At 57.8% G+C, this 14,930-nt stretch overlaps 1 protein-coding gene across 1 annotated transcript; it reads right to left on the minus strand.

Moving 5' to 3' along the window:
* Positions 1-226: 226 nt before the first annotated feature.
* Positions 227-825, minus strand: MRPS16 (mitochondrial ribosomal protein S16). Its single transcript, XM_059829883.1, has 3 exons — positions 810-825; positions 478-738; positions 227-351 (listed from the first exon to the last, which is right to left on the minus strand). The coding sequence occupies exons 1-3, from the start codon at positions 820-822 to the stop codon at positions 227-229; spliced, it is 399 nt and encodes a 132-aa protein (XP_059685866.1). The 5' UTR covers positions 823-825.
* Positions 826-14,930: the final 14,105 nt, after the last annotated feature.

Below are 14,930 nucleotides of genomic sequence, written 5' to 3' on the forward strand. Positions count from 1 at the left end.
TGGTTCCGTATCTACATTATAGTAGGAAAACCCCTTTTCTACTTGCTGCACCAAATCTGGCAGCAATAGTAAACTTTTCAGAGCAGAGTCTGGAGAGAGCAGCATACGCACAGTGTAGAGTGTGCGAATGAGACTTTAATGCGGTCAGATGGGCTAGTGGGGCACGGTGCATCCGCGGGACAGCGCTGTCCTGGGCCGCTCGGCAGCCCCTCGGCCGCGCCGTCTCTCAGGGGGTGTCGCTGGGCTCGGGCGAGCCGTCCGCAGGGGGCGAAACGGCCTCCTGCGCCCGCCGCCGCCGCCTCTCGGCGCTGGTCACCGTCATGGGGTGGAGCGGCAGGAACCCCGCCAGACCTGCAAGGTGAGGCGGTGAGCCGCGCCGAGCCGTCCCGGCCCCCCCCCCCCCCCCCCCCCCGCCCCGCTCCCGGTCCCCCCCGGCCCCGCTCCCGGCCCGCCCGCGCCCCGCCCCGCCGCCCCTACCCAGGAGCTTCTCAGCGGGCCGGGACAGCTGCGCGCCACAGCCCAGCCAGTGGCGCAGCCGCTCCAGGTTGAGCCCCGCCACCCTCTCGCCGTGGGCGTTGGGCAGCGGGTCGAGGCAGCCGAGCTGCTCCAGGTACTTCCCGTCGCGGGCGCGCCTGCTGTGCGCTGCCACGATGCGGAAGAAGGGCCGGTTGGTGCAGCCTCCGAGGGCGAAGCGGATCACGACGTGCCCACCGCGGTAGCCCTTCAGGAGGCGGCTACCTGCCAAGAGAGCGCGAGGCGGTTAGGGGCCGGGCCGGGCCGCGCGGGTGGACGGGCAGGCACTCACTCACCGAGCTGCACCATGGCGGCGGCCGGGCCCTCTTTGCGTCGCGGGGCGATGACGCACCAGGGGCCGGAGGCGCGGCGGCCCGGCGCAGCCCTAGGCTGAGGGGCGGGGGGGGTGGCGGAGCGCGGGCCGCTCAGCCCCGGGGGAGCGCCCTCTCCCTTCCTGCTGCCCCCAGGAGCTAGAGGCGGGCGCGCGCCGAAGCCCAGTTTCTTCTCGCTGGCAGCGGGTGAGGCCCGGAGCCGGAGCCGGAGCCGGCCAAGAGCGCCGGGAAGGCCGCGGATGTCAGGAGGCCTCCTGCCCGCTGCCGTGTGTCTGGAGGGGAGCGGACGGCAAGGGCCGCCTCGAAGGGCTCTTTGTCCGTCCCTGGGCTGAGCCCGGGCGTGCTGGCGGGAGGATGGTGGGGCCGTGGGGTGAGCGGGGCGGGCTGGGCTGCAGGGCAGAGGGCTGGCGGGAGGGGAAGGGCGTGCCGGGAGCGCGGGCTGGGGGCGCTCCGTAGGCGCAGCTGTTCGGAGCGGGAGGGGAGAGAGCGGCGGGACAGGGCGGGGGAGCGGTGCGGAGGGGTGTGCAGCTCCGTCGGCTGGCTGTCTCCAAATCCTTGTAAGCGAGAGCCTGCTGGATTTGTGACTTCTCTGTGGAAGCGGGATCTCTGGGACGTCTTTCTCCATCTCCCTCTGTTCCGATTCTTTAATTCCTCCCGCTCTGCCCTGTAGTCCATCGCAATTTTTTTTCTTTCTCCATCACTATCTGTCTGGTTCCCTGTTCCTATTTCTTATTTTTCACTATCTGTCCTGCAGCCTGTCACTATTTTTCCTTTCTCCATCTTCCTCTGTATGGCTCTGGGTCCCTACTTTTTAAAATGCCTCCCTCTGTGTCTTGTAGCCCATCGTGGTTTTTCCATGCTGAGTGTCTCTCTGTCTGGCCCCCCAGTCCCTATCTTTTAGGGCCTCCCTCTCTGCCCTATAGCCTGTCGCTATTATTTTCTTTCACCATCTTGCTCTGTCTGGCTCCTCGCCACTATTTTTCATTTCTTCCCTATTTGTCTTGTAGCCCGTTGCTATTCTTTAGTTCTCCGTCTGGTTCCCTGTCCCTATTTGTTAATTCCTCCCTCTCTGCCCTGTACTTTGTCTCTTTTTTGTCTTTCTCTCCCTGCCCCTATTCTTTTTTTTCCTTCCTCTCAGTCATGCTGCCCGTCCTGGCTTTTTTCTGCATCTCCATCCTGCTCCTCATCTTTCTTTGTTGGTCTCTGTCCTGCTCCCTCCCCCTCTTTCTGCTGCCTCTCTTCCTCTCTCCCTGCTGCTTCTTTCTCCATCTCTGTCAGGCTCCCTGTTCCTATCTTTGTGTTGCTGTCCCATTCCCCTCCTCATCCTTGTTACACGGCCCCTGTCCAGCTGGCTGCCTTTTTGCTCAGGTGCAGGGTGTCCTACACCCTGCCTCTCATTTTTGACGGCCTCCGCCGCTGCCCAGCAGCCCATCGCTCCGGAAGCTGACCGACCGACCGTCCATTCCCTGCCAAACCAACGTGCGTGGCTCCAGGAATGACTACCGAGGTGTTCCAGGGGCAGCGGGAGGCAGCGGGGCGTCAGGGGCCCCGAGCCCTGGAGCATACTCGCTCCCGGGTCTTGTTACACGCGTGACTGAATAAACAGTCGCTGTCTCCCTTTTGCCCTCCTGGCTGCATTTGCACTCAAACACATCGGGTGAGGAGCTGTGAGAGAGCCCAGGCGAGGCGGTGATGCACTGTGCGGATCGGGCGATGGCCCCCTGTTCCTGCTGGGCCCCAGCTGTGGGCTGGGGCTGAAGGAGCCCCAGGTGTGGGCAGTGAGGCTGGTGGTGATGGCCCCTCCCTGCAAAGGGGTGGCTGACGGTAGAGGGCCTGGTGCTGCCCTGCCCCGGGGGGACATGGGGGGGCCGGTGTGAGCCAAGGGAGGAGGAGCGGAGCAGTCGCCGAACATCACCGAGCTGCGGCGCACCTTGCACCGAGGGAGAAGGTGAGCGGGGTCCCGCGATACACCGGCGGGTCCCGGGGAATGCCCCGAGGAGGGCGGTGGTGCCTGCTGGGGGGCAGCGGGGTCCGCGTCGGAAGCACGGAGCCGCGGCGGGGGTGTGGGGGTGCCGCGCCGCGTTGGAACCAGCGGCGAGGGCTGCCGGGCGCCGCGGAGGCGTGAGGGAGCCGCGTCGTGTTGGAGCTGGCGGCGGGGGCTGCCCAGAGATGGAGCCGGGCGGGGGTACGTGCTGCCCGGAGCCGCGCTGGAGTGCGCGGGGCGGCACTCGCGGCGGGACTTCAGGTGCGTCGGCGGACGAGGGGGAAACGGTGTCACCGTAGGGTCAGAAAGCGGGGCAGGCTGCCTCTCGCGGCGTGCCGGGGGCTGTAATCCTGGGGCTTGGGGCTGCTCGTCGGCCATGTTGGTTCCGCGGAGCGCGCCGGGAGGTGTAGTCTTGCGACAATCGACTGCCGGGCGGCCATGCTGCGTTTGCCAGTGCGTGCCGGGAGGTGTAGTTTTTGCGGACTCGGCTGCCGGGCAAGCAGTCTCCAACTCGCCAGAGCTCCCCCTGAGCCTCCTCTGGTCCCAGTTGCCCCGTGCAGCTGCCTCCAGCTCCGGCACCTCTTCTGAACCCTGTCCCGTATTCCCCAGGTCGCCCCCAAGCCCTGTTGTGAAGGTGGCAAGCTGCTCTCAAACACGCCTGACTCTTTCTTCACGCGGGTGCTGTTGGCAGCAGTGCGGGGAAAGAGCGGTGTCTCCAGAGCCCCCGCAGAAGGAGTGTATTTGGCCAAGGACGAGCTACGGTAATAACGGTCACTGCTGCTTCTTTCCCACTCCCAGAGGCTGTGCTGAGGACACGGTCGTCTGTTCTTTCCCCGGGGATGCCGTTGACTACACCCGCCTCAGGCTTGCGTGGGTTGTCTCCGCCTGGCCTCGCTCCCCTCACAGCATGGGGTGAAAAGGGACAGGCAGAGCACTCGCTAGCTGCGGACAGGAGCTGCTGAAGCTGGAGAGGCCAGAGGAAGGTAAAGAAGAGGAAATCTAAAGTCATGTGTCTGGCAGCTGCCTCCCGCTGCAGGCAAGAAAGAGCCAGCCTCTCCGGGTGAGGAAGGATCCCTCTTTGTAATCCGCAGCAGGCCAGACAGCCAGCATGCACCGCAGGGTCTGTATGCGTAATCCAAAGCGCTGTACAGCTGTGTAGTGTGCGAGTGAGCAAAGCTTCATGTCTAGGAAGCCTCATCTTGTAAGAGCTGTAAGACACCCACGTATTCTCTTAGGTGGAGGACAGCCAAGTGACCGGAGTTACAGAAGAGGAAGGGATGAGAGAAGGAAATGAGAAGCATCTGAACTGTCAAAGTCTGTCAGCAGTGCCGAGAGTGAGAGCTGCTGGGAATCCTGGGTCCTCGGGGCCCTGTCTCCCTTCTTGTGCATCCTGGGCTCTCCCTGCCCTTCTCGTGGCCCATCCTCTTTCCCATGCTGATGTGATTTTTTTTTTTTTTTTTTCCTTTCTTCCCTGTATCTCTCATCTTTTCTCTATTCTTCTGTCCTGCTCCCTCTTCCTCCCTCTCTTTCTCTCTCTTGTTCTACAACTCCCTTTTCTTCTTCTCTCCGCGCTTTTGTCCTGCTCCTTCTCCCTCTTTTTTTTTTTTTTCCATCTTCTGTCTCTGTCCTGCAGCCCATTGCTGTTTTTTCCTTTTCCATCTCTTTGTCCTGATCTCCATCTGTGTCTTTTTCCTCATAATTTCTCTGGCCTGTTCCTTGGCATTCTTTCCTCTCTGCGCCTGTACGTGCTTCTCTGTGTCTCTGCCATCCTGTCTCTCTCCCTCCTTCCTTCTCTTTTTTACTCTATCCCTTTGTCTTGCTCACTGTTGCTGGGTTGTACTTTTTTCATTCTGTATCTCACAGTCCCTGTCCTCCTTCCTGTTCATGTCTTAACTGTGTCTGACCCTTTGTGCTACTCCCTGTCCCTGTTATTTATTGCTTCACCTCTGTCCTGCTCGCTGTCCCTGTTTTCTCTTGTGCTCCATTTCTCTGTCATTCTCTCTGTTGCTCTCATTGGCTCTCTATCCAAATGTCCTGCTCCCTGTGTCTCTCTCTTTTGCAGTATCCCACTTTGTGGCTCCCTGTCTGTGCTGGTTTTGGCTGGGGCAGAGTTAATTTTCTTCATAGTAGCTAGTATGGGGCTGTGTTTTGGATTTGTGCTGGAAACAGTGTTGATAAAGCAGGGATGTTTTAGTTACTGCTGAGCAGGGCTTACACAGAGTCAAGGCCTTTTCCGCTTCTCACACCGCCCCACCAGCGAGTAGGCTGGGGGTGCACAAGAAGTTGGGAGGGGACACAGCTGGGACAGCTGACCACAACTGACCAAAGGGATGTTCCAGACAATATGACGTCATGCTCAGCATATAAAGCTGGGGGAAGAAGAAGGAAGGGGGGGATGTTCGGAGTGATGGCGCTTGTATTCCCCAGTAACCGTTACGCGTGATGGAGCCCTGCTTTCCTGGAGATGGCTGAACACCTGCCTGCTGATGGGAAGTAGTGAATTAATTCCTTATTTTGCTTTGCTTGCATGTGTGGCTTTTGCTTTGCCTATTAAACTGTCTTTATCTCAACCCATGAGTTTTCTCACTTTTACTCTTCCAATTCTCTCCCCCATCCCACCTGGGGGGAGTGAAGGAGCAGCTGTGTGGTGCTTAGTTGCCAGCTGGGGTTAAACCATGACACTGTCTCTCACCTGTTTTCTATATCCCTCTATCCTCCTTCTTATCTTTCCTTGTCCCTCTGGCCTGCTACCCATCACTGTCTTTTTTTTTTTTTCTTTCTCCATCTCTCTGCCTTGGTCCTGTCATCATTCTTCTCTCTCTGTCTCTAATGTTTATTTCTCCATCTCTGCTCAGCTCCCTGTCTCTCTTCTTTTATTCTCTCTGTCCTCCATCCTCCCCTTAAGTTTTTGTCTGTACATCTCCATACCACTGCCTATCCCATTGTTTCTCACTATATCCCCGTGCCCAGCTCGCTGGTCTGTTCATTATTCCCCTCTGTCCTGCTCCCTGGCCTTCTTTTCTCATCCTGTAGTCCATCACTGTTTCCTCTTTCTGCATCTCTTTGTCCTGATCTGTGTCTCTCTTTTTTCCTCAGTCCCTCTGGCTTGTTCCCTGTGTTTTTCTCTCCCTCCCTCCTTCCTTATTCCTCTCATTCAATTTCTCTCTCAGTCCATCTGTTCTTCTCCATGCTCATAATTTTCTCTGTCTTTCCCTCTGTCCTGCTCCCCGGCACTGTTATTCTTCCACCATGTCCCTGCAGGGCTTCTCATTTCCTCTTTATTGATTTCTCCATCTCACTGTCCTTTTCCCTGTACCTTTCTTTACCTGCTCCTCAGTCCTTCTCCCTCATTTTATTTTTATCTTTCTGTTCCTCCGTCCTGCTCCCCATCAGTGTATTTTTGTCCTGTCTGCTGCTGTAGTTAATGACTGCCGAGTGGTCCCAGGGTGAGTATACAGGCACCAAGCCCCAGAGCAGGCTCACTCCCGGGACTTACACGCATTAACGAATAAACACCTGCTGTCTCCTTTGCCCTCACGGCTGTGGTTGTAGTCCTTTGTACTTGGTGAACGGCTGTCAGAGAGTCCAGGGGAGCAGGTGACAGAGTGGCTGTAAGGGGCTGTGGCTGCAGCTGTGGGCTGGGGGAGCCCCAGGTGGGGCCAGTGAGGCTACTGGTGCCCCAGGTGGGGCCAGTGAGGCTGCTGGTGATGGCCCCTCCCTGTAAAGGGGCTGCTGGGGAGGGGCTGCTGCCGGTGCTGCCCTGCCCCGGGTGGCCGTGGCAGGGTCGGTGTGAGCCGCAGGAGGAGCGGAGCGGTCGCCGAGCGTGGCCAGGCTGCGGCTGCAGCGCGGGAGAAAAGGTGAGCAGGGCAGGGCGTCCCTTTTGGACCCCGAACGTCCCAGGCGGTGGTGGCCCCGGGGGTGGGGGGGGGCGCCTCTGCCCGGGGCCGGGGCCGGGGCCGTGGCCGTGTGGCTGGACAGCAGCAGTGGCTGTGGGAAAGGCCCCGGAGGCCAAGGCGCACAGGGGTGGGCAGCGTGCCTGGGCAGCAAGGACAGGCCTGCAGCCCGGGCTGTGCTGCAAGGGCATGGGTGGCACCGTGGGGAAGGGGTTCCTCCGCGCCGCTGGGCCCAGGGGAGGCTGTGCCTGGGCGCTGGCTGTGGGCTGGGGCTGCCCGGGTCCCGGCAGACACGGCCACGGTGGAGCGAGGCCAGCGGAGGCCCCAGCTGGTTGGGAGCTGGAGCACCGGAGGCACGGGCAGAGGCCAAGGGCGTAGGCTCTGCTCAGCCTGGAGAAGAGGGAGCACAGGGGCTCTGCCTGCCTGTCTTTCTCCCGAGATGGAACAGGTGCTGACGAGCACTGGGGGAAAACTGTCATCTTTTATTGGCCTCAGAAAGCTTCCACAGCCGAGCGGAGGCTGGCAGCAGAATGTCCTCAGGGCAGCTGAATGCCTGGGGCGCTGTCCATGCACCCATCCCTCGCGTGCCTCCCCTTGCTGCTCCTTCTGGATGCTGTGCAGGCTCAGGGCCAGCTGCCATCTTCGGAGACCCACATGGTGCTGGCAGCGGGGCGCTGTTCCTCTTGCTGTCCCGTGATGCAGGTACAGCGGAAAGCTGTGCGCAGAGCCCTGAGCGCCCTCCTGAAGAAGGAGGGCCATCGCCGTTGAGCTGGGGTGTGCGGGAGGGCGGCCATGCCTGTGGGGGAAGGAGAGCTGCAGGCAAGGGGCTGGGCGGGTGACAGGCAAGCTCCTGCCTGCCACTCGCCACTGAGGGCTTTCCCCAGGGAGGGGTGGCCAGGGCACGGCCAGGCCCCAGGTGAACAGTGCTGCTGGCCTGGCCTGGGTGACGCTCACTGGGAGAGCCGGGCCAGGCCTGCCCTTGCCGGGGCAGTGCTCGACTCGGGGACGTACCTGGGTCATCCTCGGGCATGTCCCTGGAGGCAGAGGAGGGCTGCGCGTTGCCTCTGTGCTCTGAGGCCGCCTGCATGGGGAGAGCAAGAGCACAGGTAGGGGAGGGAAGGGATGTCGGCAGGATGACACAGAGAGCACCAGGCATCTCCCTGCCGTGCACAGCCCGGGCACTGCGTCTGCCTCTGGCACCTCAGGATGCCCGCTGCTGACCACACGTGCCTGGCTCACCTGTTGCCGAGGGTCCCGAGCCAAGGGAGTAGCCACTGGGTCTCTTGCATTGTCTGCTGCTGGGGCAAAGTGGGGTGTGCCAGTGTCTGCTGCAGGGTTTTGAGGCATTGAAGAAGCCACTTCATCCTTGTGCGCTACCAGGGAGACAATGGCTGTGCTGGCCTCTCCTTGATGGTCTCCAGACATGGGAGAAGCCATGTTTTCTCCATCCTGGCATGCCGCGGGGACGAGAGGGGCTGTGCTGGCCTCTCCCTGAGGCTCTCCAGCCAAGGGAGACTCTGTGTCCCGAGGTGTTGCAGGTGTTCTTGCTGCCATTGCCACATCCATGCTTTGTGCCAGGTCCCGCTGTGGCGCTGGCTGCTGCCTGGGTCCCCGGCTCCCAGTGAAAGCCTTGCCCAGGGCCTCATTCACGAGGCACCGGGCTGTCTCCCGCAGAGCTGCCTCATAGGCTGCGGGGCTGTGCGGGGCAGGTTCCTGGCTCTCTGCCTGTGCTGCACTGGCCTGCTCGCCCAAGACAGGAGAAGCTGGTGCCTTGCCCTCCACTTGTGCCCCGGGAGCACGGTGCCCCTCTTCCTCAGGAGCTCCAGCCAGGGCAGAAGCTGCCAGCTCGGGATCCGTGAGCCCTGCCGGGGCAGGAGACGCGCTCTGCAGGTCGCCATCTGCCTCTCCTGCCGCCTCTGTGCCTGTGCTGCTGGGCCAGGCAGGCCCCTCCTCGGGATCAGCGTGGTCATCCTGGAAGAGTTCCGGGACCAAGAGGTTGACCCAGATGTTGTAGAAGGTGGTGTCTTCCCCTTGGGACAGCTCTCTGTTGCTGCCTTCTTCCCACTACTCCTCCTCCTGCCCTATAAAGATCTTCAGTCAGTGAGAGAGAACAGAAACAACACTGAGACAACTCACACAGTGCTCATTGTCACTGTGTAATGCATCTTTTCCTCCAAGTAGTATTTTTACAGTAGGAAGATGACGATGCAGGAATATGCGATAGAAGGTGTTCATGAAAACCCAAAACTCATTAAGAAATTCACAGTACGTAAACACTTGTGACTGTGTAGGATGTCATGCTCTTTCACATTTCCTAGCTCAGTCTCTGCTTTCAAGGAGGCTTTGTTCAGGTTAAACAGTTGTCAGTGCTAATTCTACCCTTTCTCACTCAGGGAGAACTGACCATGACAAGTGACATGGAGAACCTGCAGAATGCCCTTTTCTTGGACACAGTGCCTGAGTCCCGGATAAAGAGGGCTCACCCTTCCACAGCCAGCCTGGGCACATGGTTTGCTGACCTCCTCACTCGTGTCAAGGAGCTGGAGGCCTGGACAGGAGACTTTTCCTTACCCTCCTCAGTGTGGCTTGCTGGGTTCTTCAATCCCCAGTCTTTCCTGACAGCTATCATGCAGTCCACAGCCCGAAAGAATGAGTGGCCTTTGGACAAGATGGCTTTGCAGTGCGACGTGACAAAAAAGAACAGAGAAGATTTTGCCAGTCCTCCCCGGGAAGGAGCATATGTTCAGGAATGGGAAAGATGTGAAAGACGGGCTCTCCTCTGCAGCCTAGAGTGGGTATCCAGGGTGGTCAGATGAATCCCCCCTTGGAGTTGTCTGTGTCATGTCCGTGAAGGGAGCTCAGGGTGGCCAACTTGGACTGATGCATCTGGTTTTTACAGGGTGGATCTCAACCTCGGTGTACGTTGACTAAGCTCTGGTCGGTACTCATGGCGTTACTACAGACAGAAGACACGGAGGCCCCTCGGACGGAGCGGGGCCGCCCGGGGCGGGCGGGGCCGTGCCTACCGGCGGGGCTGTGGGCGGCGCGGCGCCCCCGCAGTTTGGGCGGACCGGGCGGGCGGCCCCAGCAAATCGGTGCCGGGCGGCGTCACGCGGGCTCGGCCCCCGGCCCTGCGGCGCGGGGGGGGCTCTGCCTCTGCGGGCCCGGGCCCGCCCCGGCCCCGGGGGGCTCGCCCCATCCCGGGGCGACGGGCGGGGTGCGGGGGGCAGGCGGGGAAGGAAGCCCCTGGGGAGGGGGGCGCCGCCGGAGCGGCTCTCCAGCCTGGCCCGGCCGGGGCACGCACCGGTGCGGGGGGTCCCGTTCTCCCCCCCCGCCCCGTTCCCGCTGTCTGCAGACTGGAGAGGGCGACAGATCCCCATTGCCATGGGAACACCACATTCTGCAGAAGAGCTGCCAACCTCCCCCCTCCCCCGGCAACGTGGGAGTTGTTTTGCTGGGAAGGGAGGGTGCTCTGGAAATGGAAGGAAGAGCTTGGCTTGGGCTTCGCTGAGGAAGGGGGGAGGTATTCCCCCTCCCCAAATGAGTAGAGCTCAGGGGCCTGACGAGGCCAGCCTGCACCAAGTCACCAAAGAGCCATGCAACACAGGTCTCCTCCACGGGGGAACTGGTGGTGGGAATGGCAGGAGACACAGATGAAGCTCTGTCTGTGATGCCACTGGCCACAAGCCTTAAGTTTTAGACCTAGGGCTGGCAGCAGTGAGGATGCAAACAAGGGCTTGCTCCCTGCAGGCTCCTCTAGCTGCATGGTTGGGAAGGGGCTAAGCAGAGCTGCTTCTGCACAGGCAAAATGTCCTCGGACCCAGAAAGCAGCCTGGCAAAAGACCTCTTCCGTGCTCTTGGGCAAGGCGGAGATGACAGAGGAGGAGGGCAGCATCAGGGAGCTGCTCTCCCTGGGAGTTTGGGTCCCAAGGCACCCCAGGGAGGAGCAGCGGCATGCAGGATGGCCTGCCCTGTCCTCACCTCCTCTCATACCCCCTGGCTGGGCTCTGCAAAAAGGGCTGGCACTGTGAAAGTTGATATGAAAAGTCATACTGAATGAAGGGTTAAATCACTGACGGTCCCTGGCTGAGACCCTGCTGTGATACATAAAAGCTTTACTTGCATAGTTTTAGTTATTTGCTGAGCAGAGTTGATAATAGGATGTTTCAAGACGTGTAACTCCCTTCCTGACAAGATCGAATGGGCCTTGAGGTAGCTCGTTATGCCTCCTGAGTATATCATTGATAACAGGGACTCGGGACATTTGTGTCAAGGTAAGTGCCAAAGAACTAGTTCAAACTGACCCTTTTGTAACATTCCGAGGCCAAAGGATGGATGAGCCAATTCCATGACCATGTATGGACAAAGGAAGGCCAAAGCTCAACTAGCGGACAGCGTGAGGAAGACTATGAACAACCACCGGAGGGTGAAAAGACCCTAACCCTAATTTTACTGCGCATGCTTGGACTATGCAAGTGAATTCCGGGAACTCATCCACGTAAGACCGCCCTTTTTAGAATTCTGATGAATATGTATGATTTTTCTGTATATGAACTGAGGTGCTTTGCTAACCCATTGGAGCACTCGTGGTGGACGAATCCCCAGTGCTGCCCAGCGCTGTATTAAAGAATGCCTGCTTAATAACAAACTAGTTGTTATTGAGTTATTCATCTCGGAAAACCGTCCCGATCGCGGGCTCGGTACCGACTTTGTTGTTTCACTTCTGCATATCCCTGCTGCCTCCAAGGGTGCTCAAGGGCTGCGCCTCCCGCATTCCCTCCTCCTATAGCACTCTGAGCATCCTGCAGGGCTGGAGGTCTTTGCTCAGCCTGGTCTGCTCACCAGCATGCCCTTTCTGGCCCTAGCATTTTGATCTAGCAGAAAACAACCAAATAGAGCTCACCAGGCCCAGCCTGGAGCTCAGCAGTGCGGCAGCTGCAGAGACTGAGGGTCCCCTTGAGCTTCCATACAGCTCAGAGGTTTTCCCAGCGCACAGGCGCTTGAATTTGGCTCCCCTCCTGCCTGTCCCCCAGCCAGGCAACGTCGTCCCCTGGCCAGGCACAACCTGTTTGCCAGCAAATGGCAAAGGAGCCGTGGTTGGCTGGGGTCTCCCAGCTGGAACCAGCGGTTTTCTGGCTGGAAGGTTTTTGCCAGTAGCCAGCTCTGACCTGCTCAGTCCCAAAATAGGGAGTCAGGACTCCTGGTTTCCCCGCAAACAATTAAAATGCACCAAATAGGCCAGGGAAGGACTGATGCTGAATGAAAGTCTGCTGGACACTTTCAGAGATTCAGAAGAAAGGCATGAAAAAAGCCCAGAAGATCAAAGAGTCAACAAGAACCTGCTGGTGATTTTTACTAGACTGTCTGCTCCTTGCAGCAATGTCTGTCTGCAGGTATGCCCAGCACCTAGACCAGGCCAGGGCTACTTGCATTGCCAAGACACACAAGGAATGCAAACACTAGCCCTACTGCTGCAGCCCGTGTGTCCATCAGCTGAGGGTGGGGTCCCTTTAGCCTCTCAGCACTGCCTGCCTCCCCACAGCGCAGAAGGGCCTAACCCCCCCGGACAAGCCTGAGCTCAGCTCCTCTCCATGACCCTGGCAGGTCCGTGTTTCTTGCTGTCCCTCCCCAGAGACACTGACTGCTCTGGCAAGCTCTGTACTCTATTTTTAATAAATTAGCCCTGACCTCCATTTGTGTGGATAAATACAGCATCAACCACACTGCCAAGCCATTTTTCTCTTGGTTAACACATTAATCCAAGCTGCTCTATTTGTCTTTCCTCCACAGACTCATATTGTTCTGGATTCATTTTGCCAAACAAATTGCACAAGCTGGACTGCCCATTTACCCAGTGCTGCTTGATTATAGGGGTTATTTATGAAACAGCAAGATGTATGGCATTAAGCTTCTTAATAATAATGAGAGAAGAGAAGGGGGAAAGTGTTTTTTATTACAGACAAAAGCTCCTGCCACAGGTGATAAATTCCAGACACTTTTTCCAGTTGCTCTTGTGCTGTTGGCATGATGAATAGCACAGGCACCAGCATGCAGCTCGGCTGCAGGAGCGTGGCCATGGGCTGCAAGGAAAGGAGGGAAATGCCAGAGCATACACACGACGTGAGGCTGGCTGAGGCGTGCTGGGGCCACTGGCCAGGCGATACAGACCACACCCAGCCCTTCCTACTATCAGCACCATGCCTGGAGTCCCTCCCATTGCAGGCTCAGAGGAACCTCAGAGGCGGTGTGAGGGCAGGTGACATGGCCTTGCCAGTCCCCTGCCAGCATTGCTCCTCCCAAAGCCCAGCTGCTACGATCAAGTGATTACTGGAGAACCTGGTGTTTGAGGAGCAAATTATCCTCTAACTCTGGGGTTGCAAAGCAGAGCATGAAGAAAGAACATGGCACAGAGAAGAGAAAGCCTCAAGCTACTTACTACTGAGCACTCAAATCTGTAAAAACCGCATCTCCAGCCCAGTGAGAATCTAGGCCAGGTCCTCTCCTTCTCCTACATTGTTCCCATGTTGGATAGCCTCCATACATGCAGCTAGTTTTTCTACTGCAACCTGTATAATTTCCGGCCGGTACTCAGACTGCCCAAGATACTTAGTTTCTGCATAACTAAACTGCTTTTGAACCCATTTCCCCCTCTTCTCTCTGAGAAGTTTGGAACCACTCCATTCACCACAAGCAGAGCCCAGTTAGGTCTCTGAACTCATCCCCCTCTAACCTGGCCATCCTGGCTCTAGTGACAGCTTACTGCAATTCAATCAAAACTTCTTTCAAAGGGAGATGCTTGATTAAGGGCCTGGGAGACCTTGAAAGTACAGTCATTCCTTCAAGAGGAAGGTAATTAATTTTTTAATCAGTGGGCACTGATCTCAAGGTCAGAGAACAGAGTCAGCAGCAACCTCACTCCCACAGGTACATAGCGGAGTCCTGCCACATTATTGGAGATTTCAGGGAAAGTGTTGGGAACTAGACTTGGCGCACACCAACCTGCAGAGCTGCTGCATCATCTCATCCTTCTCCCTGGTGGGAGCAGTGTGGGCCATTCCCCTGGGGCAGAGGCACCTTGTGCTTTTCCCCCCCTCACCTCTGACGCGAGCAAAGCTCCTGGTCTTCCCTTCTCACCCTGTCCCAAAAAAGGAAAAAACACCAAGCTTGCAATCAGAGACAGCATCAGACTCCAGAAATAATTCATTCCTTAGCAACCGAGACTCCCCTCACTGTCTTACAGGGCAGACCCTGGCAATGGGATAAACAAGCTCAAACGCTGAGACTAAAGGCTTTCCCCTGGCAGATGCAAATGGTTCTGCAGTACCAGCCTCAGCTTCTGCTTTCTTGTTCATCAGCTAGCGCAGACCTGGGGATGCTGGGCAGGCAGAGTTAATCAGGCCTCTTTTGTGATTACAATGAACTCCTGCATTTCATGGCCTGCATCCTAAACCTGCTTTCTGATTCCCCAAGGGAGAGGGATTTACGCTTTCAATTTTATGTCTAGTTAGTTAATGGTCCATTACTGTCAAAAGGATCAGTAGCTAGAAGTTAAATCCTACAGGATTTACGATAAGGAAGAACCAAAGGCTGTGGAAGAAAACGTGCCAGACAGAGGGCACGGGAAACACAGAGGGGCGTTTGCAGGTCCTCAGCGCTGTGACACTGGTGGCTGCACACTGGCCCGGTGACGGCTCTAGAACAAGGTCCACCCCATCACACCCTGCTGGCTGCTTCTCCCTTGTATACGGTACCAAGTTTCTGCCTCAAGTATCTCCTTGGAGAACATCTACCAGCAGGCTGCCCGGAGCTAGGGAGTTCAAGTAGAGTAAATTCCTCAACTTCCAGCAAGCAGGGATCTGAGTTGCCAGCCACAGAGAAAGGTCCCCGCTCTCCATATTGAGCCAGTTACCAGACCCCCATCCTCCAGCAGGATTCACCACCAAGACCAAGTTCAGCTGGGGCAAACAGGCACCATGCTGGCTCTGCGTATCTCCTCCCTGCGCCTACCTAGCAAACTCTAGGCAACCCCAAGTCTGCAGAAGACAGCGTGACCTTACTTGAGCATGGTCTGTCAGGGACTCTACTTCCCTACCGCTACAACTGGAGTGATAGTACTCCAAAACTGCTGGAAACTAGAGGGGCTGAGAAAGGCAATGCCCTAGTACACGTACAGTACAAAACAGATTTTGATGGGACCTCCAGAGTCCA

This window comes from Gavia stellata, chromosome 27 (assembly GCF_030936135.1).
Source record: "Gavia stellata isolate bGavSte3 chromosome 27, bGavSte3.hap2, whole genome shotgun sequence".
NCBI lineage: Eukaryota > Metazoa > Chordata > Aves > Gaviiformes > Gaviidae > Gavia > Gavia stellata.